Consider the following 21,096-nt stretch of genomic DNA (forward strand, 5'->3'; position numbering starts at 1 on the left):
CTCACTGACTGGACATGGGTCCCCCCGTTGCCAGGGACTCCCTGGGACGCACTGTCCAGCCCCGAAGCGCCCCTCCCCTGGTCCGAGAGGTGGGTTGCCCTGGGATCAGCCATGCCCAGCAGGCCCCCAAGAGGCCCCCAGCAGGCCCCCAGCAGGCCCCAGCAGGCCCCAGGGAGGCCCCTGTGACTCTCGACTCCCCACTGCCCTTCCTCCCTCCTCCCCTTTCTTGTCCCAGCCCTTCCGATCTCCTGGACTTTCGGGTCTCCCAGGGCCCTAGGGTCCACTCTAGTAGCGCTCAGGAAGGACTAAGGCCCTGGCAGAAGGTGGAGAAGGGAGCAGGGGCTGTGGGCTGCTGAGCCTACAGGGCCAGCTGAAGGAGACACGGGGGAGGGCGGAGGGGACTCCCCAGAGGAGGGGGAGGCAGGCCTGGCGGCTCAGGTGAGGCTGGGGGCACTGTCCTCTGGGGCGCGCAGAGGTGGACATCATCACAGACACGGGGGCTGTGAGGCTGAAACACGAAGGCACGATGAGGCTGGGTGAACGGGAGTCCGGGTGGGTGCCAGGCCCCCGCAGTGCCTTCCGGAGGCGACCAGCCCCTGCCCTGGCCTTGGCCTCACCCGGGCAGCACAGCCAAGGATGTCCTGTCCCCTACGCTCACCCACCCATCTCTCCCTCTCCAAGGCCCTCCCATCCGGCGCCGCCGGGCCTGCCAGGCGCTCCTGTCAGTAGCAACTCGCTTGAGGAAATGCACCTTTAATCAGGGCAAGGGGCCTGCTCCTGGGTCGCTCCCCGGGGAGCAGCTTGGGTTCGCAGGACGAACCCTGCCGCGGCAGATGACACGCACACCTGCGCTCGGCGAAACCGCAGGTCCCCACATGAGAGGTGGTCTCTGTGCTGGGGAGGCGCGTCAGGCCGCCAGCGTCCTCACTGGTTTAACCGAGGCTCGGCTCTCACTGACTGGGCACGTTTCACGTGCTTTTCTACTGGGTGTTACCTTCTCCTAGGTTTGCTTTATGAGCTTGTTTCTGCTGATATCCTATCTGCACACGACACTTGTTGCAGACACTTCCCCCAGTCTGGCATCAGTCTCTTAGTATTGATTATACTGTTTTTTGACATGTGCTTGAACCTGCTGACTGTCCCCTTTATGCTACCTTTCTTCGTTTTTATGCTTAGAAAGTCCTCCCTACACCAAAAAAAAAAAAAAAAAATCAGGATTTGTTTTAAATGGAAAATAGTGACAGATAAGAGACGTGGGTTCGATCCCTCGGTCGGGAAGACCCCTTGGAGAAGGAAATGGCAACCCACTCCAATCTTCTTGCCTGGGGAATTCCATGGACAGAGGGGCCTCTGGGCTACAGTCCGTGGGGTCGCAATGATTTAGACGTGACTTAGTGACTTATGACAGCAATGCCAGCTCCAGGGCAAAGACCCTCGAGGACAGAGTCCCAGAGGCTCCGGGCCTCAGGAGGCTCACTTGCTGCACCTCGTGCCTTCAGAGTGGCCTGCGCCTCGTGTCTGAGGAGGGGCTGGGGCGGGGGGCTCCCTTAGCCTTACCCCGAGCGGCTGCTTTTCACTGGGCTCCCAGCCTCCCGTGCGTTGCAAGCGTCCTGGCCCAGGCCTGCTCCTCGCTGCCCTGCGGGGCTGCCTCTGGGGTTCCTGTTCTCCAAGTGCTAGGTCCCCGGTGTGATGCTCCCAGCCTGTGGCCCCGCCGCGAGGTGGGAGGGCTCCCAGGTGTGGGCAGGGCAGCCGGCAGTCAGGCCTCCTCACAATGGTTGCCAGGCAACAGGGCTCCTTTCTGGGAAGGAGGCTGGCGCGGGCGCGGCTGGAGGCAGCCCCACAGAGCTGAGGTGCGATGACAGCCACTCAGAAGCACAACCTTTTCTCGCCAGAACCTCACTACATCCCTGGGTAAGCGCCACAGCCCTGGGGCAGGCCTGGGGTCCCCGGGGGCGGCGGAGCATGACCAGGGCCGTGAGGGGTGAGGGGACCCCAGAGCTGGGTCTCCAGGAAGCTGAGGCCAGAGCAGGGGGCTCTTGGGCAGGAGCCGGGAACCGGGGTGCCTGGGGAGCGGGGTGAGGCCGCGGGCCAGTCAGGAGGGCAGGGGCAGGTTTGCAGGGGCCTGGCCGGCCCACCCTGCCGGTGCAGCCCTGGTCCGCACGTCTGCGGGAGCAGAGAGCAGGGACGCGACAGTGGGGGGCGCTGGCCTCTCCCTCCAGAGTGCGTCCCGCTTTGAAGAAGAGCTGAGCTGGGACAGCCCTGGCGGTCCAGGGATTAGACTCTCCGCTTCCACCGCTGGGAGCAAGGATTCGGTCCCTGGCCCCGGAGACTAAGACCTTGCGTGACTTGTGCCCCCAAAACATGAAAAAATAAAATCAAAGAATAAAGATGAGATAAGCACCTGGAGTGAACTGATGGGCATGGCCTTCAGGCCGCCTTGCTAGGTGTCCCCACGTCAAAAACAGAAACGGGGACTTCTCTGGGGGTCCAACGGTTAAGACACTGTGCAGGCGGCACAGGTTCGATCCCTGGTCGGGGAACGAGGATCCTGCCTGCCACACAGCGTGACCAAAAATGAACAGAAATGGGCCTCACAGCGTGTGTGCACACTGACACACACTCAGACCACATGCATAAAAAGGTTAGTAAGAGCAGAACCAACTCTGGTGACACTGAAGAGGCCCTGACCTTCAGCCTCAGCCTCACTCAGCTGGTTGACTAACAAAGCTGCATTCGCTTGAGCAGTTTTTTAATAGATTGCGTTTTATATGACCCCGGCTGCGCTGGGTCTTTGTGCACGGCTCTCCCTAGCCGTGGCGAGCCGAGGCTGCCCTTCACGGTGCTCGGCCTCTAGCGCAGTGGTGTCTGGCGGAGCACAGGCTCGAGGTGCAGAGGCTTCAGGAGTTGCAGCAGGCAGGCTCGGCGGTTGTGGGCGCTACTACAACGGCCTTGGTTGCTCTGTGGCATGTGGAATCTTCCCAGACCAGGGGTTGAGCCCGTCTCCCTTGCACTGTACCACCGGGCAGGTTTTAACAAGAAAACAGTGCACACTCCTTGCTGCGACACAGGCCACTCCTCGGGGCTTAGCCGGGGCGCCCACGCCACTTCCCCACAGACCTGAACCTACCCCACCGGCAGCGTCCCCCACACCTTCCTAGTATCCCGCCGGCTCCCCTGTGCCTCAGCCCAAGGCCCAGCCCGCCGCCTCCCTGTGATGCTTCGGGAGGCAGAGCTCCCTCTTCTCTCCTCTTCCAGCCCCTTGTTGGCACCGGCTGGTGGGGAGGACGACGCAGCTCCCCCGCCACGGGCCAGGCCTGTTCTCGGCGCTTGGCCTGAGCTGCCCGCTCAAGCCCCAGCAGCCCCAGATGGCGGGGCTGCCGTGACCCCGCTCTGCAGGCAGGCGAAGGCTCTCGCCTGCAGCCAGCAGCCCAGACCCACACCTGCCTGTGGGGCCCTGCCTCGCCCTCTCGCCTGCAGCTATGCCGGCTTCTACCCGCAGCTGCGCTATCAGGTGGGCGACACCTACGGGCGCACCACGGCACAGCTGCTCACAGACCCCAGTGTGCGGAAGAGCCCCTGCTCCGTGCTGGCCCCCATCGCCAAGCCCAAGTTCATCCAGGACTTCAGCAAGCCCAAGCCACCTTGTGTGCCCTGCCGTGACCTGATCGAGCCCTACATACCCCACTACACTGGTAAGCCACCTGCCCCCCCACCCTGGCCCTGCCACGCCCCAGGTGCCCTTCTGCCTGCTGTGGCTCACGTCTGCCCTGTCTACACAGGTCTGAAGCCCTACAAGAACTTTGAGATGCTGGGCCGGTTCCCACCCCAGGAGGTGGATGCCCAGGGGTCCCTGGGGGGTGAGAATGTATCCAGGCAAGAACCACTGCCTGCAGGCTTCATGCCCTATCCCCCCTACGCCCCCTGCCCTCCGGGCAGGAAGGGGGACTCCAGGGACCTTGGACACCCGGGGTTGCGGTTGGCACTCGGGGAAGAGGCCTGGAAGAGCACCACCCCTGCCTGCGAGGCCCCCGGGCAGTACCAGGTAACTGAGGGTCGCCCTGGGAACACGGGCCCCAGGCCCCACCCCAGCCAGACCTGGGCAGGGGCTGGGCAGTGACCTGCGCCTCCCTACTTCAGCTGTACCACTGCAGGAGGGACCGGTCCCCACCCCTCGCCCACTGGCAGGAGACACTCGACGTGGGCAGGTTCCACAGGCTGCCCCAGCTGGACCACCCCAACCTGATCCAGCGCAAAGCCATCTCTGGTGCGTGCCCTCCCCACCAAGGGCCCAGTGGGGAGAGCAAGTGAGTAGGCTGCCCTTGGGCCCTTCCCAAGGGTGGGCACTCTGAAGGCCCACTCCTCTTCCGGAAGGGGTTGGAGCCCACACGCACTGCCCTGACACCCCTGGGAGAAAGTGGGGACCTGCAGGGGACCCTGACCTCCTCCCTCCCCAGGTTACGCAGGCTTTGTCCCTCGGTTTGCCTGCGTGATGGGGATGAATTATCGCGATGGGGTCACACAGGCCATGGACGAGTTCGACAAGAGCCAGGTGTGTGAACACCACCCCTGGGTGAGCAAGGCCGTCTCCACCCTCTGGCTCCCCTGGAGGAAGCTCTGCCGGCCCAAAGAGGCTATCCCCTTCCTGCCCCGTCATATCCTTCTGACTAGGCCTTGGCTCCCAGGTCTGGAGTGTCATGGGGAGGGAAGACCCCTGAGCCACTCACTTCCCAAAATGCCAGCCTTGAACCCCCCGGGACACTCTGCTCGTGGGTTCCAGCTGGGGGAGGCAGGACATGGCAGCAGCAACCTGCCTATTTCATCAGTTTCTGCTCAGAAATCCCATCTGTGCCCTGGGTGAGAAGCTGCCCCGAACACACTGGCCCAGCAACACTATCTACAGAAGCCAGGGCCTGATACCTTTCTACATGGGCTTCATACCATGTGAGTGCCGCGGGCTCCTCTTAGAAGCGACAGGCCACCGTTGGCCAGGGCCGGGGGTGGGGCCCTCTCAGTCAGGCCGAACCTCAGCCAAGGTTCCCTCAGTGCCCCCTTCCCCAGTGTGGAAGGGGCTCGCCCGACAGCCCTGACTAAAAGCCAAGAGGCCCAGTGCCTCCAGACCTCGCCGGCCTCCTGGGGGTTTGTGGTGCACAGGCTGGGCCCACCTCCGGGAGGCAGCCCGCAGCTCCCAAGCCTGCATGCTCGCAAGCCCCTGCCCCTGCCGCAGCCCCGCGTCCCCCGTACGTGCAGTGAGCCCAGGGGCTCAGCAGCAGCGTTGCCCCTCACAGCCATGCAGGACAACTACGCACTGACCTTCGGCAACAGCACCCGCAAGGCCTATGGGAAGGAACTGGAGAGGCGCAGCCAGACACTATGAAAACGCTTTAATGGTGGCGGCTGTACAGAACGTGATGTCAGGACAGGAAAGCACACACACAGTGAGACAGACTACCAGAGCGGCTGTGAGTGAATAAAGAGTTCCCACGGCCTCGGCCTCCCGGCTCCGGCGGCTCTAGGCCACCTCCTCCTCGGCCTCCTCCTCGAACTCGCCCTCCTCCTCGGCCGTGGCGTCCTGGTACTGCTGGTACTCGGACACCAGGTCGTTCATGTTGCTCTCGGCCTCGGTGAACTCCATCTCGTCCATGCCCTCGCCCGTGTACCAGTGTAGGAAGGCCTTGCGCCGGAACATGGCCGTGAACTGCTCCGAGATGCGCTTGAACAGCTCCTGGATGGCCGTGCTGTTGCCGATGAAGGTGGCCGACATCTTCAGGCCGCGGGGCGGGATGTCGCACACGGCCGTCTTCACGTTGTTGGGGATCCACTCCACGAAGTAGCTGCTGTTCTTGTTCTGCACATTAAGCATCTGCTCGTCCACCTCCTTCATGGACATGCGGCCCCGGAAGACGGCAGCCACGGTCAGGTAGCGGCCGTGGCGCGGGTCGCACGCGGCCATCATGTTCTTGGCATCAAACATCTGCTGGGTCAGCTCGGGCACCGTCAGCGCCCGGTACTGCTGGCTGCCCCGGCTGGTCAGCGGGGCGAAACCGGGCATGAAAAAGTGCAGGCGGGGGAAGGGGACCATGTTGACAGCCAGCTTCCGCAGGTCAGCATTGAGCTGGCCTGGGAAGCGCAGGCAGGTGGTGACCCCACTCATGGTGGCTGACACCAGGTGGTTCAGGTCACCGTAGGTGGGGGTGGTCAGCTTCAGGGTTCTGAAGCAGATGTCGTACAGCGCCTCATTATCGATGCAGTAGGTCTCATCTGTGTTCTCTACAAGCTGGTGGACCGAGAGAGTGGCGTTGTAGGGCTCCACGACGGTGTCTGACACCTTGGGCGACGGGACCACGCTGAAGGTGTTCATGATCCTGTCTGGATACTCCTCCCGGATCTTGCTGATGAGAAGGGTGCCCATCCCAGACCCAGTCCCCCCGCCCAAGGAGTGGGTCAGCTGGAAGCCCTGCAGGCAGTCACAGCTCTCCGCCTCCTTCCTCACGACATCCAGCACTGAGTCAACAAGCTCTGCACCTTCCGTGTAGTGCCCCTTGGCCCAGTTGTTCCCGGCGCCACTCTGACCTGCAAGAGAGAGGGCAGCCGGTTGCTCTTCAGCCAGGCATGTGGTCACCACTGGTGCCACAAAGGCCAAACGACACAGCGGGAGGTTAACACCCAAAACCCACCCTGCAGGTACAGCAGACGGGCCCCCTAACTGTTAAGATAAAAACGTACCCGACGAAACACCAAGATGGTAAGCTAACATAGTTAAACAACAAACCAGCCCCTCCCACGGGCAGCCTCTGCCAACTCCCAAGAACAGAAGAGCTGCCACTGCCTCCAGCTCAGCCTTCCCGGCATGGAGATTACATCTGCCTGCTCCTTCCCGGCAGGCAGACAGCTGGGCCTTCTCGGCAAAGCCGCTTTAGGTGAGGGGATTGAGTGACTCTAGAGGGGAGGAGGGCGTCCTGGAACCCAGCTTCTACTGAGCATACAGAGTAGATCTGAACCTCGGCTCTGCGAATCCTGAAGATGGCGACCTTGGGCCCCTCCTGACCTTTGCGCCGTCCTGGCTATCAGCCGCCACCCACCCCGATCCGCGGCTCACCGAAGACGAAGTTGTCCGGCCTGAAAATCTGCCCAAAGGGCCCCGAGCGCACAGAGTCCATGGTGCCCGGCTCCAGGTCCACGAGCACGGCGCGGGGCACATACTTGCCACCTGCGGGGCGGGAGGGAGTCAGCGAGGGTAGGGCCGCGGGGCGGCAGGGGGGTGGGGAAGGGGCGCGGGGTCTCACCGGTGGCCTCGTTGTAGTACACGTTGATTCGCTCCAGTTGCAAGTCGCTGTCCCCATGGTAGGTGCCGGTAGGATCGATGCCATGCTCGTCGCTGATCACCTCCCAAAACTGCGGGAGACGCGGGCGGGCCGGTCCGGGGCTGAGTCACGCCGGAGGTGCCCGGAGCCGGCCCCGCCCCGGACGGCGCGGCGCGGCCCTCCCTTCCCCCGCCGCCCGGCCGTCCCCACGGACCCCAGTCGCTGCCAGCTGCCTCGACCCCGGTTCCGGCGCCGCAATGCGGGGGCGACGCCCGCCGGATGCCGCCATCTTTCCCGCCGCCAGCTCGCCCCGCCCGGAGGACCCGCGCCGGCCCAGACGTCCCCGCTCACCTTGGCGCCGATCTGGTTGCCGCACTGGCCGGCCTGCAGGTGTACGATCTCCCTCATGGCGGCGGCGGCGGCAGCAGGGGCGGCTGCGGAGGAGAGACGGGAGCGAAAGCCGAAATGCGGGCGCGCAGAGTTCTACAACCGACGCTGCGCTGGCGCTTATATACCCGCCGCGCCCGCCCCCACCAGCCTCTTATTGGGCGTCCGGAGCGAGGCTGGCAGGCGGCCTCGTTTGATTGGCTACAGCCCCATCAATCGAGCCGCCCGGCGCCCCCCTTCCCGACGCCGCTCGCCATTTATTGGTCCGTCGCGGCCTCTGCGCTCCCTATCCAAGTCCCCCCCCTCGCTCTGCGGTGTTCTGACCATTGGCTGTTTCAAATGATTGATTTGTGCTCCCATTGGCCGGCTCCGCAGAGCACGCCGACAGCCTACCGCTATTGGCTGGCGGGGCCGGCGTCCTGGTAACCGCCGCAGAGCCGCGGGGCCCGGCGCGGGCGGGGCGCTGCGGGGGCCGGCCGAGCCCGGGGCCGGGGGGCGGGGCGCGCCCCGTGGCCCTCGCGCGCGCCCGGGCCTCGCCGTGCGCCTTTTCGAGGGCGGCCGGGTTCTTCTTGCGGGGTCTTGGAGCGGGGGAGGGGCGCAGGGCCGTTCACACGGACGCCCGAGGGGACACGGGGCCGAGGGGCGGCGGCGCCGGGCCTGCCCCCTGAGCTTTGGAGGCCTTGGGGCCGCCTGCCCCCCTCTTCGTTCCTCAGGCCCGCACGGGTCGTGGGCAGGTGGGCGAGCGCGTGGGGCCGCGGCGCCCGGCCGGAGAGAGGTGGGCGCGGGGCGGGCGGGGCAGGACGGGGCCCTGCCCGGCAGCGGCTTGTTGTGGAGACCGCGCTGGCCTGGCGCCCGTTGCCTTGGTGCCTTGGCCCCAGGAGCGCACAGAGCTGCGTGGAGACACGAGGGCCGCGCCCAGGCCTCTGGGCAACCACAGATCGGTACACCTGGCTGAACAAATGCTTGTACTTTTCCTTGAATTTTGTTTGGAGAAAAAAAATTTATTAAAAAAGCAGCTTGCATGTAGTGACACTTTTAATTAATCATTTTAAAAACAGTACCATTGCATTATATTTTCGTAATGTCCGCCATGGACAGTCTCTCGCTGTGGCCACGGGTCCTCTCTAGATTCTGGTTTTCTCAGCGATGTTCTTACCCTCCTTTGCTCCCCAGCCCACAACATCTGTGGGCAATACCTGGTCATTTCTACCTAGAGAGATTGTGCTTGCTCTTCACCGTGTACTTCATGACACCGCCGTTTCCTGGCGTGCTGCAGCGTTAGGGCACTTCACGGTATGCTTAATCTGGGGATGAAATTGTTGGGAAGTAGCGCACTGGCATAGGGAAGAGTCTTTCCATACCCTGAGTGGTCTGCTGCTGCAGTCCTGAACCTGACCTGGAGGGTGAGTCAGCATGTCAAAGTAATAGTCCCAGAAGGGCCTAGGGGACCAGCCGCTTCCCCAACACCAGTTCAGGAAGGTGGGCCCAGCTGGTGCTGGCCACAGGCAGTGGCGTATCGGGTGTACAGGGTCCCTGCCTGGTATCTAGGGTTCTCACAGTGCCCCGCAAAGTATCTTAGCTGCCCAAGCAGGCCTGTGAGGCCCTGGCACTGCAGCAGGGAGGCTCCAGGGTCTTGCAGCACTGAGTCGTCACAAATCAGCAAGAGAGGGAAAAGTTCAGACTTTGCTCCAAGTGAGCCAGTGAGTTGGGGCCCTTTGAAATGTTTGTCAGAGCCTTCCCTCCTCGCCCCCTACCCTGGGCTGAGATCCCCACTGGCAGAAGTCTCTGCTTCCTGTGACCAGTGCCCACAGGGCCAGGAGCTCAGCGTGGCACCCCTACTTTGCAGCTAACAAAACAGTTGTGTCACCCACCCAGGCGAGAGCCTCAGGGGCCCTCGTGGCACCAGGTTGTCCCCCTTGCCCTTCCAAAGTGGACACTGCCTGGGAACAGGCAGAGGACTCCCGGTGGCCCTCAGCCAAGGACCACCGTCGGCACTGCTGCACAGGGCCTGTGGCGGGGGCGGCCCTGCAGGTCCCCACCCTTAACCAAGGGTGTTCCTGCCGCAGGCTGGAGGTGGGCTCGGTGAGCCACCGGGTCCAGGCTGGGGGGAGGCCCGGGCCCAGGGGGGATCTATGGCCCAGTGGGACGCAGGGCAGAGTGGGCAGGGGCTGTGGGAGTGCCGGCGCCTGGCCCTCCCGCCTGAGCCTGCAGCTGTTGAAGGCGTCCTCAACGACAGCTCTGTTTACCGGTGGCCATGGTCCCAGTGGGAGGCTGCATTACCGCCAGGCGGGAGCAGCAGGCAGACAGGGGTTCACGGCCTCAAAGGACCCAGCAGTCAGCCTTTGTGGGCGGCCTCACCCGCCCCCGGAAGGAGAGGTACTTGCTTCCCCTCTCACTGCCTTCCCACCACGGGGAGGGGGAGCCCCGCCCCTTGTCCCTGGGAAAACAGCCAGGCCCAGCCCCTCCTGAGGGACGTCCATGGGAGTCAGGCTGATGTCAGAAGGGCAGGTGTGTCCTGGAGTCACAGAGTGGGGGGAAGCCGAGAACAGGTACATGGACCTGCCTCAGGGGTCTTGTCTCCACGAGGCCCCTTGTGGGTCTCAGAGCAGGTGGCTAGCTCCTTCGGAGGCCGGGGTGAGCCCCAGGCCTGGGAGATCTAGAAGCTTGTTGGGAGGACAGGAGACACGGGGAGCTGAGAGGGGCTGGGGGACACGGGGAGGGGAGTCTGTGAGAACCTGAGAATGAATGAGAGGCCGCCATTGTGGACGGTAATTGGTTCTGGGGTCCCCGTCTCATCTTCCTGGCCATTCACACCTGTCCCCCCACCGGGTTTGGCTAGGCACACCTGGGGAGCGAGGAAGGAATGTGGCCCCCATCCCTGGATCAGAAGGCAGTCACCGGTTGCAGCTGTAAACCAAGAAAGCAGGCAACGCAACCCGCCTCCAGCCCTCCCCAGGTCAGAGCTGCCCAGCAGTCTGCACGTGGGCGCCCCAAGGTGCCAGGGTTCTGGAGGAGAGGCTGCATCCGCCCACGCTCTCCTCTCAGGGCTGCGGAGGCACAGGGTCCGGCAGGTGTTGGGGGCAGCCCTGAACCGGAGGGGTGTCCGGTTACCAGCGCCGGGCTCCAGACAAAAGCCTTCCTATGTGAAAACGCAGCCAGGAGGGGCAGGGGGAGGGGGAGGGGAGCCACCAACGGGTGGGCACCTGGCCCAGAGATGTTTTACGTAGGTGCGGCCTCCAGGGGCAAGCGACGCCGGGCGTGGCGGGCAGGACCCACTCCCCGGGGTGGGGGCACTGAGCACCTGCTCTGCCCAGGTCGGCGGGGTGGCGCCCCTGGCCGCCCCGGTGCAGGCCGGCGGACATGGGTAACCGCGCACTGGCCCGCCGGCCCCGCGCCCCCACCCCCGCAGCGGCGGGCGCCATGCCGCGGGAGGAGAGCGGGGACGCGGGGGAGCGGGACGTCTCGGGGCCACCTGGTCCTCACCGGGTCCCCACTCTGCGACGCACCTGCGGAATTTGGGGCCCGCAGCGGCCACGTGACGCCCTCCAGGCCGACCGCCGACTGGGGCTGGAGGGCGCCCGAGCTGCGCGCGCGTCCGCCCTCCCTCCCTGTACCGACAGGGAAGGCCTCGGCCGCGTCCAGCCTCCCTGGACCCCGAGCCTCTTGCTGCGGGGAGTCTCCACGCTCTGGATCGGCCGCACTCAGGGCCTTCTGCCGCCAGCGGCCACGGAGACAGTCAGCTCGAGCGTCGGGGTCGGCTGTTTGGCCGTACCTCCGGGGACTTCCAGCTCCTACTCGGACCTGGCGCTGGCCCCCGAGTGTCCGCTGGGTGGCGGCAAAGGCACTGCCCCACCCCCACTCCCTACCGGGCAGAGGCGGGGTGGGGGGAAGTTGGGGGTCGAGGGGGGCCCTCCCCATGCTGCCCGCAATTGGGGAGAGAAGACCGCCCACACCTGGGTACAGGCTTTTTTTATTTGCAAAGAAGGCGCCCCAGGTGACTCAAGCCCGAAGCTACTGGGACCCCCCAGGGCCGCCAGAGGTCAATGGGGCGGGGGGCGTCCACCCTTCACAACTGCTGGGAGGCCAGAACCTGGGGGTTCTCATAGCAGTGGGCCTCCTTGGACGCAGCCTGAGGGGGGCTGCAGGCCTGGCAGGGGCAGCAGCATCTCACCAGGCGGTCCCAGGGCTCCAGAGAGCGGAGCCAGGGGGGTAGCCAGGCCCAGGAGCGCAGGCGGCGGGGCAGCCAGGCCGGCCGGTGCCGCTGCAGGACGGTGACCAGGGCAACGAGGAGCACCAGCGCTACCAGGGGCCCGCCGACCGCAGCCAGCACTGCGACCCCCGCCAGGGAGAGCCCGAAGGCGGCCAGCGGCAGCAGCAGGAAGCAGAGCAGCAGGTAGGCGATGGCCACCCAGCGGTAGCTGGCGGTCAGGTTCCCAAAGTGCTTGGCCAGCGGGATGGGCAGCCGGAGGATGGGCACGACGTACCACAGCAGGATGCCCACCAGGTTGAAGAAGAAGTGGATGAGCGCGACCTGGAGGGAGGGCGGGAGGGCGGGCAGGACTCAGGAGCCTGGGCTCCATGCGAGGCTCACCCCTCCCCATCCTGGCAGAAAGGGGAGGCGTCCAGGTCTGTCTGAGTTGGCCAGCTGGGAGGGCAAATTCTGGCCAGCTGTGGTGGGCATGCTCTTCCCACACCCCACAGTGCCCTGAGGGTCAGGAGCTTAGTACGGCATCGCCATGTGGTAACTACGTGTCTGTCGGCCCCGTGGGTCCCACCTTCCCCTGAGCTGGCTTCGCTTGCCGATGCTTCATCCACAGCGACCCCACTCATGCTCATCCCTCAGTGGGCTTAGCCACCCAGCCCCAGGTTCTGGGGAACACAATTCTCTCCAGGGGTTTGCTGGAGAAGTCGAGGAGCCGCTGTGGTGGGTGCAGTCCGGAGAGCTTCCTGGAGGAAGGGGTCAGGGCCCTGCACTGGGAGGTTCTAAATGGACAGAGACAGAGCCGAGGCAAGAGAGCAGGTGGGCGTTGGGAGCGCTGGGGTTCATCTCTTCTCGGGGGCAGCAGTCCAGTGAGACCCAGGCTTTCCAGAGCTGCACCTAACAGGGTGTAGCTGGGATGGAGGCAGTGGGGCCCAAGGGGCAATCTGGAGAGAATCAGGGGGACTGAATGGGACTGGGCGTGGGGCTCAGAGCTGGGGGGCTGGCAGGAGGCGTCCTGGAGGCAGAATTGGGACTGGGTAGGGGTGTGCGGAGGGAGATGGGGCGTCGTCCAAGTGGGGACCTGTGCCGTTTAGGCCACTGGGTGTGGGGGGCATCCCAGAGGTGATGAGATGGAGGGGCTTGAGGCCACAGCGGTCCCTCAGGAGAGCCGCCAGCTGGAATTGGGAGGAACGCCTGGGGCTACAGGGTCCTGGAAATGACGAGGTTGCAGGGGAAGAGGGGAAGGCCTGGGACCCCGAGAAGTCCCACAGGGCCCTTGGGGTCCCAGGAGGTGAGGCTGTGGGCTTGAGTGGGCAGCCAGAGGTGGAGTCCAGAAGAACCAGGGCCTGAGGCCCCAAAATACCCGTCCCACCGCCAGCCTACAGGACCGGACAGGAGGGGGACTGACCCAGAGCGGAAGCCCCATGCCCGAGTTGGGAGTGGAGGGGGCCTGCCGGCCCGGGAGGGTGCGGGGGGGCGGTACCTGGACGGCGCTGAGCAGCCTGTCGGAGGGGCTGGCCAAAGCGGCCAGCAGGGCCGTGGCGGTGGTGCCAGTGTTGGAACCCAGGAAGAGAGGGTACGCTCGCTCCAGGCTGATCACCCCGACCCCTGGGGGAGCCGCGGGTCATCACGGGCCCTGAGCCCATCCACCCCCCACCCGGGAAGAGAGGGTACACTCGCTCCAGGCTGACCACCCCGTCCCCTGGGGGAGCCAGGGGTCACCACGGGCCCTGAGTCCACCCACCCCCTGCCCGGGAAGAGAGGGTACGCTCGCTCCAGGCTGACCACCCCGTCCCCTGGGGGAGCCAGGGGTCATCACGGGCTCTGAGCCCACCCACCCCCCGCCTGGGAAGAGAGGGTACGCTCGCTCCAGGCTGACCACCCCGACCCCTGGGGGAGCTGGGGGTCATCACGGGCCCTGAGCCACGCCCCCAGGTGCCGAGGGCTCTGCTCACCTATGAGCGGCACGATGGCCGAGGTGAAGACGCTGCTGCTCTGGAGCACGAAGGTCAGGCCGGCGCCCACGAGGATGGCCAGGTACCCGCTGAGCCAGCCAAACGGGCGGGGGAAGTCTGCGGAGCAAGAGCCGGTGACCCCGAGCCCCGCTTCCCCGCCCCCACCCCGGCGGCGGCCCCGCGTCCCTCCGCACCGGCGTTGATGACCGTCCTCACGGCCTGGGCGACGCGGCCCCGCAGCGTGGAGTTGAGCAGCTTGACGATGAGGACGAGGCAGGAGCAGAGCACGAGCAGGGAGGCGGCCAGCAGGATGAGGCCCACGGCCAGGTCCGTGAGCGCCGTGCCCGCGAACAGGTGGCGGCCTGGGGCGGGGCAGGGGCAGGTGAGCCGCGGGCGGCGGGGGCCGGCGGGGGCGCGCGGGGCGGCGGGGGCGGGGGTCGCGCGGGGCCGGGCCTCACAGGGCAAGGGCTCCTCAGACGCAGAGCCGTTCTTCCCAGGGCAGGGGCCCCCCGCCGCCGCTCCGCAGTGGCTGCTGTTCCCTGCGGTCTGGGAAGGCAAGGCGGTGGGGCTCAGAATGGGCTCAGAGTAGGCGGGGTGGGGTTCAGGGGTCAGAGGCCCCTCACCGTCTGCTCCCTGGTGCCGCACCATCGCTTGATAAGGCTCCGGTTGGTGGTGTTGCCCGTGGTGGTGCCCCTAAGGACATCAGCGTCCAGCTGGGGACAGAGGATCCGGGTCTGGCGTCGGTCCTTCAGGACTGGCCTGGGGCTCGGAGGACTGCAGCCAGTCCACCGTGCTGGACCCCTCTCTTGCCCCACCCGACCCCGGGCCCAGACCCGTCTCCCCAGCAAAGCCCTCCCAGCCAGGCCCTGGCCTGTGGGTCCTGCCGGAAAGGAGCCAGCAGCCTCACCTGCGCGATGAGGTGTGTGAGCGGCCGGGTCAGCACCTTGAGGATGTCGGGTGCATGCCCCCCGGGCTGCAGGCTGGCAGCGCCCAGGATCAGCACACTGAGCCTCTCCAGGGGGGCTGCGGCACTCTCCAGCGGCAGCAGGACCAGCGCGGTGAGCCAGTTGAAGATGCCATGCACGGCTGAGCCGCCGAAGGCCCTGGGGTCACACAGAGGCAGCTGGGTGCCGGTCTCGGCCACCACCTGTACTGCCACCCAGGCCCCTGTCCGCCCCTTACCCCGCTCACCTCCGAAACTCGTCCCGGTCCCCCGACTGTGCCATCGAGACCAGGGTGCTGGTGAAGGATGTGCCCACGTTGACACCCATGATGATGGGCACAGAGGCCCGGACGGTCAGCACTGTGGGGGCGCTGCGTCAGCCAGCCGCCCCCACCCCCCCACCATCCCGGGAGGGGAGGGGCACTCACACTTGGAGGCCACCATGCTGACCACGATGGAGGAGGACGTGCTGGAGCTCTGCACCAGGACCGTGACCAGCACGCCAATGACCAGTCCGGCCACGGGGTTGGACAGCACCACGTTATCCTTGAAGATGTCTCCGGTTACTTTGCCTGCGCCCAGGAGACAGGTATCCTGAGGCTGGGGAGGGCGGGCTGGCCACCAGCCCGCAGCCACCTGGTGGGTCACTCACTGCTTAGCAGCTGGAAGGCGGAGCTGAGGATGTCCAGGGAGCAGATGAAGAGGTAGAGGCCGCCCAGGAGCCCGCAGGCCTTGAGGAAGCCGACGAGCACCCGCAGCACCCTGCCGGCCGTGCTGAGCTCTGAGGACACCGGGCAGGGCCGTCCTTGGCGGGTCCCGCCCTCCCGTGCACTCCTCCCAGACCCCTTTTCTCCCCCTTCCCAGGACAGGGCCCCGACGCCCCTTCTCTGTCCCTTGGCAGAATGCTCAGGCCGACAGCCCTCTGGGGTCTCCCGGGAGCCTAACTGCCCACAGGACGGAGGAGGAGGGCCGGTGTGGTGGGCAGCAGTCCCGCTGAAGGACCGGGTGCCCTGGCTGGGGTCCGCGGTGCGTCTCCATGTGGCCTCTTGGAGCAAAGCCCCTACTCGCTCTCTCCCCGAGAACCCTCTCCAGACACACCCGGCGAGGTGGAGCCGCGTTGGACCAGCTGCCCGCTGCCTCCGAACATACCTTTGCAGGACTGGCCGGTGTCTTTCAGCTGAGGGAGGGCCCAGGGGTCCATGTCTCTGTCTTCCAGGATGGAGGCAGAACCAGAGATCTCTGTAGGGGTTGGGGTCAGCTAGGGCCAGGGACCTAGCTGTTTCCTGGACACCTTCAGGTGGGGGGAGGCCGCAGCACAGGGGCTTGGGGTGAGGGACGGGAGCGGGAAGGAGGGATCTGGCCTGTGGGCTCTCCTGGGGACGGGCTGGTACCCTTCTCCCAGCTTCCCCAGAGCGATGGGTCAGGGGCCAGGTGGGTGGGCAGGGACGCCGGTGGAGGTTGGGAACCTGGGTTTCTGGTACCTGCATTTCCCAGCCTCTGGTCCACCAGGCCAACTGTGTCCAGAGGGGCGGGAGGGGCCGGGCCACCGGTGAGGGGATGCGGCATGGATTTCAGGCAGGAACAGACCCAGGCCCAAACCCAGATCTGCCAGGGAGAAGGGCAGTTCAACGTTGCCCCCTGCCTGCCAGCTCTTGGGGTGCCCTGGCCCGAGACCTTCCCACCGGCCCCCCTTCCCACCTGCTGTTGGTCTCAGTGGTCTCCCCCTTCCTCCGTCCACAGGGGGATGGCTACAGTGACCCCAGGTGGCTGTCAGGCGAGCGCAGTCCGGTTTAAGGGGACAGGGTGGAGGGAGCCCTGGCTCGCCGCTGGTTCTGGCTGGAAGGAGGGCTGGTGGGTGACCCAGGTGCTAGGGTGTAGCCGGAAGTGGTCGGGACTCCGGGGCGTCTCCTATCGGGTGTCATAGAGGCCACTGCAGATGGTCACAGCTTAGACTTTGGCATTGGATACCAAACAGCAACGTCTCCACTTGATAAGGGCCCACTCCCAGTGATGGGGAGCAGGACAAGGGGCTTGACGCCCCACCCCGCCTCAAGGCTCCTTCCTCAGCCTGCTGGGCCTGGAGCCCCCAGGGCCCGGGTCCTGGGGAGCCTGCGGTAACCTCTCTCTCTGGCTGCCCCCAAGCTGGTCTCTCAACCTCAGCTGCTGGAGAGTGAGGGGGGCGCTAAGGCCTGGGCCCGGAGGTCACCCAGCCCTGACCCCAGTGTCCTGGGCCCCCGCCTGGTCCTAGAAGCTCCTACCTGTGTGGGCAGTGAGGGGCACCTTCGGGGAGGAGACGGGCTGAGAGCAGCTGCAGGTCAAAGATCCGCTGGGCGCACACATGACCTGCTGTGTACTGAGCCCATTAATGTTTACCCAGGAGCCAGGGCCCCCCAGGGGTACTGTCCCAGCCCTGGGTGCCTGCCTCTTCCAGGCCCCACCGTCACCCGGGGGGTGAGCGGGACTGGGCAGCTGGCCCCCAGAGCTGGGCTCCCGCACGTGGACGTCTGAGGGACACGACAGGATGCTGCATGCTGGCCGCCTGCGGCAGGCAGGATGCTGGCACGCTGGCCGGCTGGCCTGGAGACCCCTCAGGAAGTCTGCCCTCATCTCTGCAGGCCTTCTCGTGCCTGTCTTGCCATGGTCACATGGCCAGAAGGTGCTCTTTGCGCCAGGTGGGTGGAGAGGGCAGCAACCCCCGAGGTCATCCAGTTCAGGGCTGGGCCTGGCAGAGCTCCCAAGTGGCGCAGCCCCAGAGGTGACCAGCAACGGTCACAGTCACAGGTGTCATAACTTCTTCTGCAAGTGGGAGGGCCCACCCGGGAGGGCCCGCCCCAGGCCACACTGCTGCTCAGCCTAGCGCCCGAGCCCACCCGGCTCTCTCCCCAGCTGAATCCGGCCCCCTCACTCACGGGTGCCTTTCTGGAGTCGGACCCCTTCCCGCTCCAGGGATACAGGGAGGGTGAGCGGTCCCGCGGGGGCCAGCCCCGCCCCGGCTGGCTGGTGTCTCGAGCTCCTGCCTGTTGTCCACCAACCGCCGGTGCCGGGGGGACTTTGTCCCCGGGAAGGAGGAAGCTTCCGAGTGTCCTCTCAGCACATTCTTTGACCCGTCCCTCCCATCCTGCCCCCCACGGCTGGGGCGGGCCCCTCGGCCCTTCCAGGGGTCCTGAGCGACAGCCCCTTCTTCCTGCGCGGGGGTGGGCGTGCGGCAGTCTGACCAGTGGGGTCTGTCTCCAGTCCCTCTGAGGGTCTGTGTGGCCACCCCCGGGAGGCAGAGGATGCCATGGGCCTGGGGAGGGGGCGGCTGTCCTGAGCGCCCCTCAGCAGTCACCCCCCCGGCCTGGAGTTCCTTGCACACCTACTGCAGTAGCAGCCACCGTGCTTGCAGGGACCCTTCCCAAACAGCGCCTGACACAGCGGAGGCCCGGGGCAGTGAGCGGGTGGGCTTCACAGAGCCGCCTTGCATGCCAGGGTGCAGGCAGCCACCTCCCACCGGGCTCAGGGCTCTGTAAGGAGGGGGCCTGCTCCAACAGGGCCAGGAGCAGCCTCTGCAGGCCCTGCCCACCTCCCCCAGCCTGCAGCCCAGGCCCGGACACTGGCCCCCAGACCCTTTCAGGAGCCGCCTCTGAGCCGCGTCCAGACCTGGGCTGGGCTCGCAGGCATCTCTGACAGCAGCGCCCCCGCATTGCACACAGATCACCGTGGGGCCTGGGGGTCCTGGCCCGGATTCCAGCTCCTGCAGGGGTGCACTGTGCTGTGGGCACAGCTCACGACCTCAGATGGTGACCCCTGGGTGAACACGCGGGGCGGAGCCCGGGGCACCCCCCCACCAGGCTGTTTCTGGAAGGCCGTGCCTCGTGCTGCAGGCCAAGGCTCCCCTCCGAGGGGCGGCGCCCAGCAGAACTCAGAGCTGGGGACTGCCTGGGGGATCCCAGCAGAGGCTACAGCATGCTGGGCAGCAGCCTCCGGGCTGGGGGAAGTGGGGCGGGGGGCCCGACGCGGGGAGGAGCCTGGATGGCTGCTGAGTGATGGTGGGGCTGCCCTTGCGGGGCCCGGGGGGCTGCAACTCCAGGCGAGACGGCCCCCGCCCGGCCCTGACGGCCAGGAAGGCGGCCAGGTCGAGGTCCAGCATGGCCACCCCTCCGCGGGGCACGGGCGTGCTCTGGCGGCACTGCGGGCAGGGGACCCAGCGCTGCTCGGGGGCCGGCGTGGCCAGCTGCCGCACACACGCCTGGCAGAAGGTGTGGCCGCAGTAGAGCCGGCGGGGCAGGTGCCCGGTGAGGTCATAGGCCGAGTAGCAGACGACGCAGTCGCCACGCTGGGGCCCAGCAGCCGGGGCCTCTTCAGAGGCTGGGGGCTCCTCCGGCAGCAGCATCCTGGGGAGGGATGCGGAGGGGCGGTACAGCCTCTGCAAGTGTCCCCCAGGTTTGGGCTCAGCACAGGAAGTGCTCCCCCGGCCCCAGAGGACGGGAGCCCAGGCCTCTGCAGACCTGGGAGGTGGGCAGTGGCCGGAGGGGCTGGCCAGCACGGGGCCTGGGCGCAGGCTCAGTCCTTGTGACTGCCGGGCGGGCAGTGTCCTGGCCTGTGGCCCCGTCTCGGTGGCCCCCGGGCACCCTCCCAGGCTCGCACCCACCGCCCCCCACCCCCAGCCTGCCCCAGCCCCCGGTCTGTCTTACCTGCATCTGCTCTGCCGGGCAGCTGTGGCCACAGCGAGGGTGACCGGGGGCGGGGTGGGGGGACCCGGGGCCCCTGGGGCTCCCTCCCTGGGGCTCACGTTACTGGCTGAACGTGGACCAGTCAGCGGGGAGGCAGGTGGTGGCTGCGGGCCGCGTGGGCTCCCCTTTCAGCCACAAAGCACTTGCAACTGGATCCACCAGCACCACCAGCGGGGCTGGAGCCGGGGCACCCCTGCCCCACCTGCCCCCCCCATGCCGTGCAGCACCGCCCCGTCTCCTGCCTCGCGACCTGGACCTGCGCGCACTCCTACTCGACCGCCACTCACGACGGGAAAGCCTTCTGGCTTCCGCCTGGGTGCTGCCTGCTCTTCAGCACTCAGTCCGGACGTCACCTCCTCCAGGAACCCTGCCAGGACCCCCACCAGCTCAGAGCCCCTAGGGCCCCGCCACCCCGTGGCTTGGGCGCTGTGTGTGAGTCTGTGCTGAATTGTCACAGAGCCTTTTCATCCCCTCGGCGTTCCCATCACAAGCCAGCCCCACGAGGAGGCCCGTGAGCACAGGAGTGGACAGACCACCCAGAAACTCCCAGGCGCAGGGCGCTGTGGAAAGCCCCAGACGCCCCTTCAGAGGCCAACTCCCCCTGGCATACGCCTGGCCGAGGCCCCGGGGCCAGCCCGGTGGCATAGCAGGGTGGGGTGTGTCGGGGAGGACTGGGAGGGGGTCAGACCCCAGAACCTCCCCCGCTGGAGGAGGCCAAGAGCCAGAGGGCCCCTCCTTACTCCCACCAGCCTGGCATCCTCGGCCTCCTGGGCTGGTTGGACGGGTTTCTGTGGCTGCCCCGGGTGGGGTTACCTTCCTGTGGGGGCCAGCCAGGGGGCAGGTGACGGGAACCTGACATGTCTGAGTCCCCGTGTAGTCAGGCCAGTGACATGTCTGCCCACACCCAGAGACCGGTCCTGCCACGCGGCCAGTCACCAGGGGTCAGGGGAGGGCTGTCACCGGGACCCGTCCGTCCTGCGAGGCCAGCTCGCCGCCTCCAGCTCTCTGCCCCGTCCCGGGAGCGTCAAGGTGCCTGGTGCTGGCCTGGATGCTCCCCCTGCACACAGGCTTCCCCGCCTCACCCCAGGCCCCCACGCAGGCGTGCCGAGCTGCTCAGACAGCTGGGGGATCGGTCTGGCCCGGCACCGTCTGCCCACCTCCAGAGAGCCCGGGCCCCAGACGCAGGGCAGCGGGCAGCGGCACACGGCAGACGTCAGGGACCGGGGCGTTCTGTGGGAAAGCAGGAAGACACGGCGGCCGAGGCAGGGCGCTGACTCACGGGTGGGCCGGCTGCGCGCTAGGCTCCGGGCTCCCACCCCCGGAAACCTGCCTGTGCTGCCTCCACCCGCCACGGCGCTGCCACCCGGGCCCTCCTCCAGGAGGTTGTCTCGGGCTCGGGGCCCGGTTCCACGCACAGCATCCTCCTGCCGTCTGACCTGCCCCCGACTGGCCTTCCTGTCCAGCCCGTGGGCCAACCTGAGGCCGCAGGTCAGGATGTCCTGAGGCTGCCCTGCCCCTGACTGTCCCACAGAGGCTGGCGATCTCTGGTGGCATTTAGCCTGGGACCCCACCAAAGGGGATAGTGACAAGGAAGAAG

The 21,096-nt window shown here is 66.5% G+C and overlaps 4 protein-coding genes across 6 annotated transcripts; 1 reads left to right on the top strand and 3 right to left on the bottom strand.

Annotated features, from left to right (window-relative positions):
- Nucleotides 1-1,855: 1,855 nt before the first annotated feature.
- Nucleotides 1,856-5,374, top strand: CIMIP2A (ciliary microtubule inner protein 2A). The gene is made up of 7 exons (XM_065928002.1): nucleotides 1,856-1,911; nucleotides 3,478-3,692; nucleotides 3,780-4,042; nucleotides 4,138-4,264; nucleotides 4,455-4,549; nucleotides 4,824-4,941; nucleotides 5,286-5,374. The coding sequence occupies exons 1-7, from the start codon at nucleotides 1,856-1,858 to the stop codon at nucleotides 5,372-5,374; spliced, it is 963 nt and encodes a 320-aa protein (XP_065784074.1).
- TUBB4B (tubulin beta 4B class IVb) lies at nucleotides 5,367-7,809 on the bottom strand. Its single transcript, XM_065928001.1, has 4 exons — nucleotides 7,653-7,809; nucleotides 7,284-7,392; nucleotides 7,097-7,207; nucleotides 5,367-6,570 (listed from the first exon to the last, which is right to left on the bottom strand). The coding sequence occupies exons 1-4, from the start codon at nucleotides 7,707-7,709 to the stop codon at nucleotides 5,510-5,512; spliced, it is 1,338 nt and encodes a 445-aa protein (XP_065784073.1). The 5' UTR covers nucleotides 7,710-7,809; the 3' UTR covers nucleotides 5,367-5,509.
- A 3,838-nt stretch (nucleotides 7,810-11,647) lies between these two features.
- On the bottom strand, nucleotides 11,648-17,073 carry SLC34A3 (solute carrier family 34 member 3). 3 transcript variants are annotated; one of them, XM_065928006.1, is made up of 14 exons: nucleotides 17,046-17,073; nucleotides 16,612-16,695; nucleotides 16,269-16,392; nucleotides 15,937-16,026; nucleotides 15,440-15,568; nucleotides 15,216-15,359; nucleotides 15,036-15,147; nucleotides 14,752-14,947; nucleotides 14,468-14,557; nucleotides 14,303-14,390; nucleotides 14,039-14,206; nucleotides 13,845-13,961; nucleotides 13,373-13,497; nucleotides 11,648-12,219 (listed from the first exon to the last, which is right to left on the bottom strand). In XM_065928006.1, exons 3-14 carry the CDS (start codon nucleotides 16,351-16,353, stop codon nucleotides 11,755-11,757), a joined length of 1,809 nt encoding a protein of 602 aa, XP_065784078.1. In that variant the 5' UTR covers nucleotides 16,354-16,392; nucleotides 16,612-16,695; nucleotides 17,046-17,073; the 3' UTR covers nucleotides 11,648-11,754. The 3 variants fall into 3 exon arrangements, with proteins under 3 accessions (XP_065784078.1, XP_065784076.1, XP_065784075.1); XM_065928004.1 differs by lacking the exon at nucleotides 17,046-17,073 and having other exon boundaries at nucleotides 16,486-16,624; XM_065928003.1 differs by lacking the exon at nucleotides 17,046-17,073 and having other exon boundaries at nucleotides 15,440-16,078; nucleotides 16,486-17,036.
- A 1,610-nt stretch (nucleotides 17,074-18,683) lies between these two features.
- On the bottom strand, nucleotides 18,684-20,895 carry RNF224 (ring finger protein 224). The gene has a single exon (XM_065928008.1). The coding sequence runs from the start codon at nucleotides 19,157-19,159 to the stop codon at nucleotides 18,689-18,691; it is 471 nt and encodes a 156-aa protein (XP_065784080.1). The 5' UTR covers nucleotides 19,160-20,895; the 3' UTR covers nucleotides 18,684-18,688.
- Nucleotides 20,896-21,096: the final 201 nt, after the last annotated feature.

The sequence above is a fragment of the Muntiacus reevesi genome, chromosome 3 (genome assembly GCF_963930625.1).
Source record: "Muntiacus reevesi chromosome 3, mMunRee1.1, whole genome shotgun sequence".
NCBI classification, from domain to species: Eukaryota; Metazoa; Chordata; class Mammalia; order Artiodactyla; family Cervidae; genus Muntiacus; species Muntiacus reevesi.

Coding starts and splice junctions, on each gene's coding strand:
- CIMIP2A (XM_065928002.1), top strand. CDS start 1,856: ATGACAGCCACTCAGAAGCACAACCTTTTCTCGCCAGAACCTCACTAC. Junction 3,693..3,779: donor CTACATACCCCACTACACTG/GTAAGCCACCTG, acceptor CTGTCTACACAG/GTCTGAAGCCCTACAAGAAC. Junction 4,942..5,285: donor CTACATGGGCTTCATACCAT/GTGAGTGCCGCG, acceptor TGCCCCTCACAG/CCATGCAGGACAACTACGCA.
- TUBB4B (XM_065928001.1), bottom strand. CDS start 7,709: ATGAGGGAGATCGTACACCTGCAGGCCGGCCAGTGCGGCAACCAGATC. Junction 7,393..7,652: donor GCAACCAGATCGGCGCCAAG/GTGAGCGGGGAC, acceptor CGTCTCCCGCAG/TTTTGGGAGGTGATCAGCGA. Junction 7,208..7,283: donor GTACTACAACGAGGCCACCG/GTGAGACCCCGC, acceptor CCCGCCCCGCAG/GTGGCAAGTATGTGCCCCGC.
- SLC34A3 (XM_065928003.1), bottom strand. CDS start 16,353: ATGCCGCATCCCCTCACCGGTGGCCCGGCCCCTCCCGCCCCTCTGGAC. Junction 16,079..16,268: donor CCAGAGGCTGGGAAATGCAG/GTACCAGAAACC, acceptor CCCCACCTGAAG/GTGTCCAGGAAACAGCTAGG. Junction 14,558..14,751: donor TCACACACCTCATCGCGCAG/GTGAGGCTGCTG, acceptor CTCTGTCCCCAG/CTGGACGCTGATGTCCTTAG.
- RNF224 (XM_065928008.1), bottom strand. CDS start 19,159: ATGCTGCTGCCGGAGGAGCCCCCAGCCTCTGAAGAGGCCCCGGCTGCT.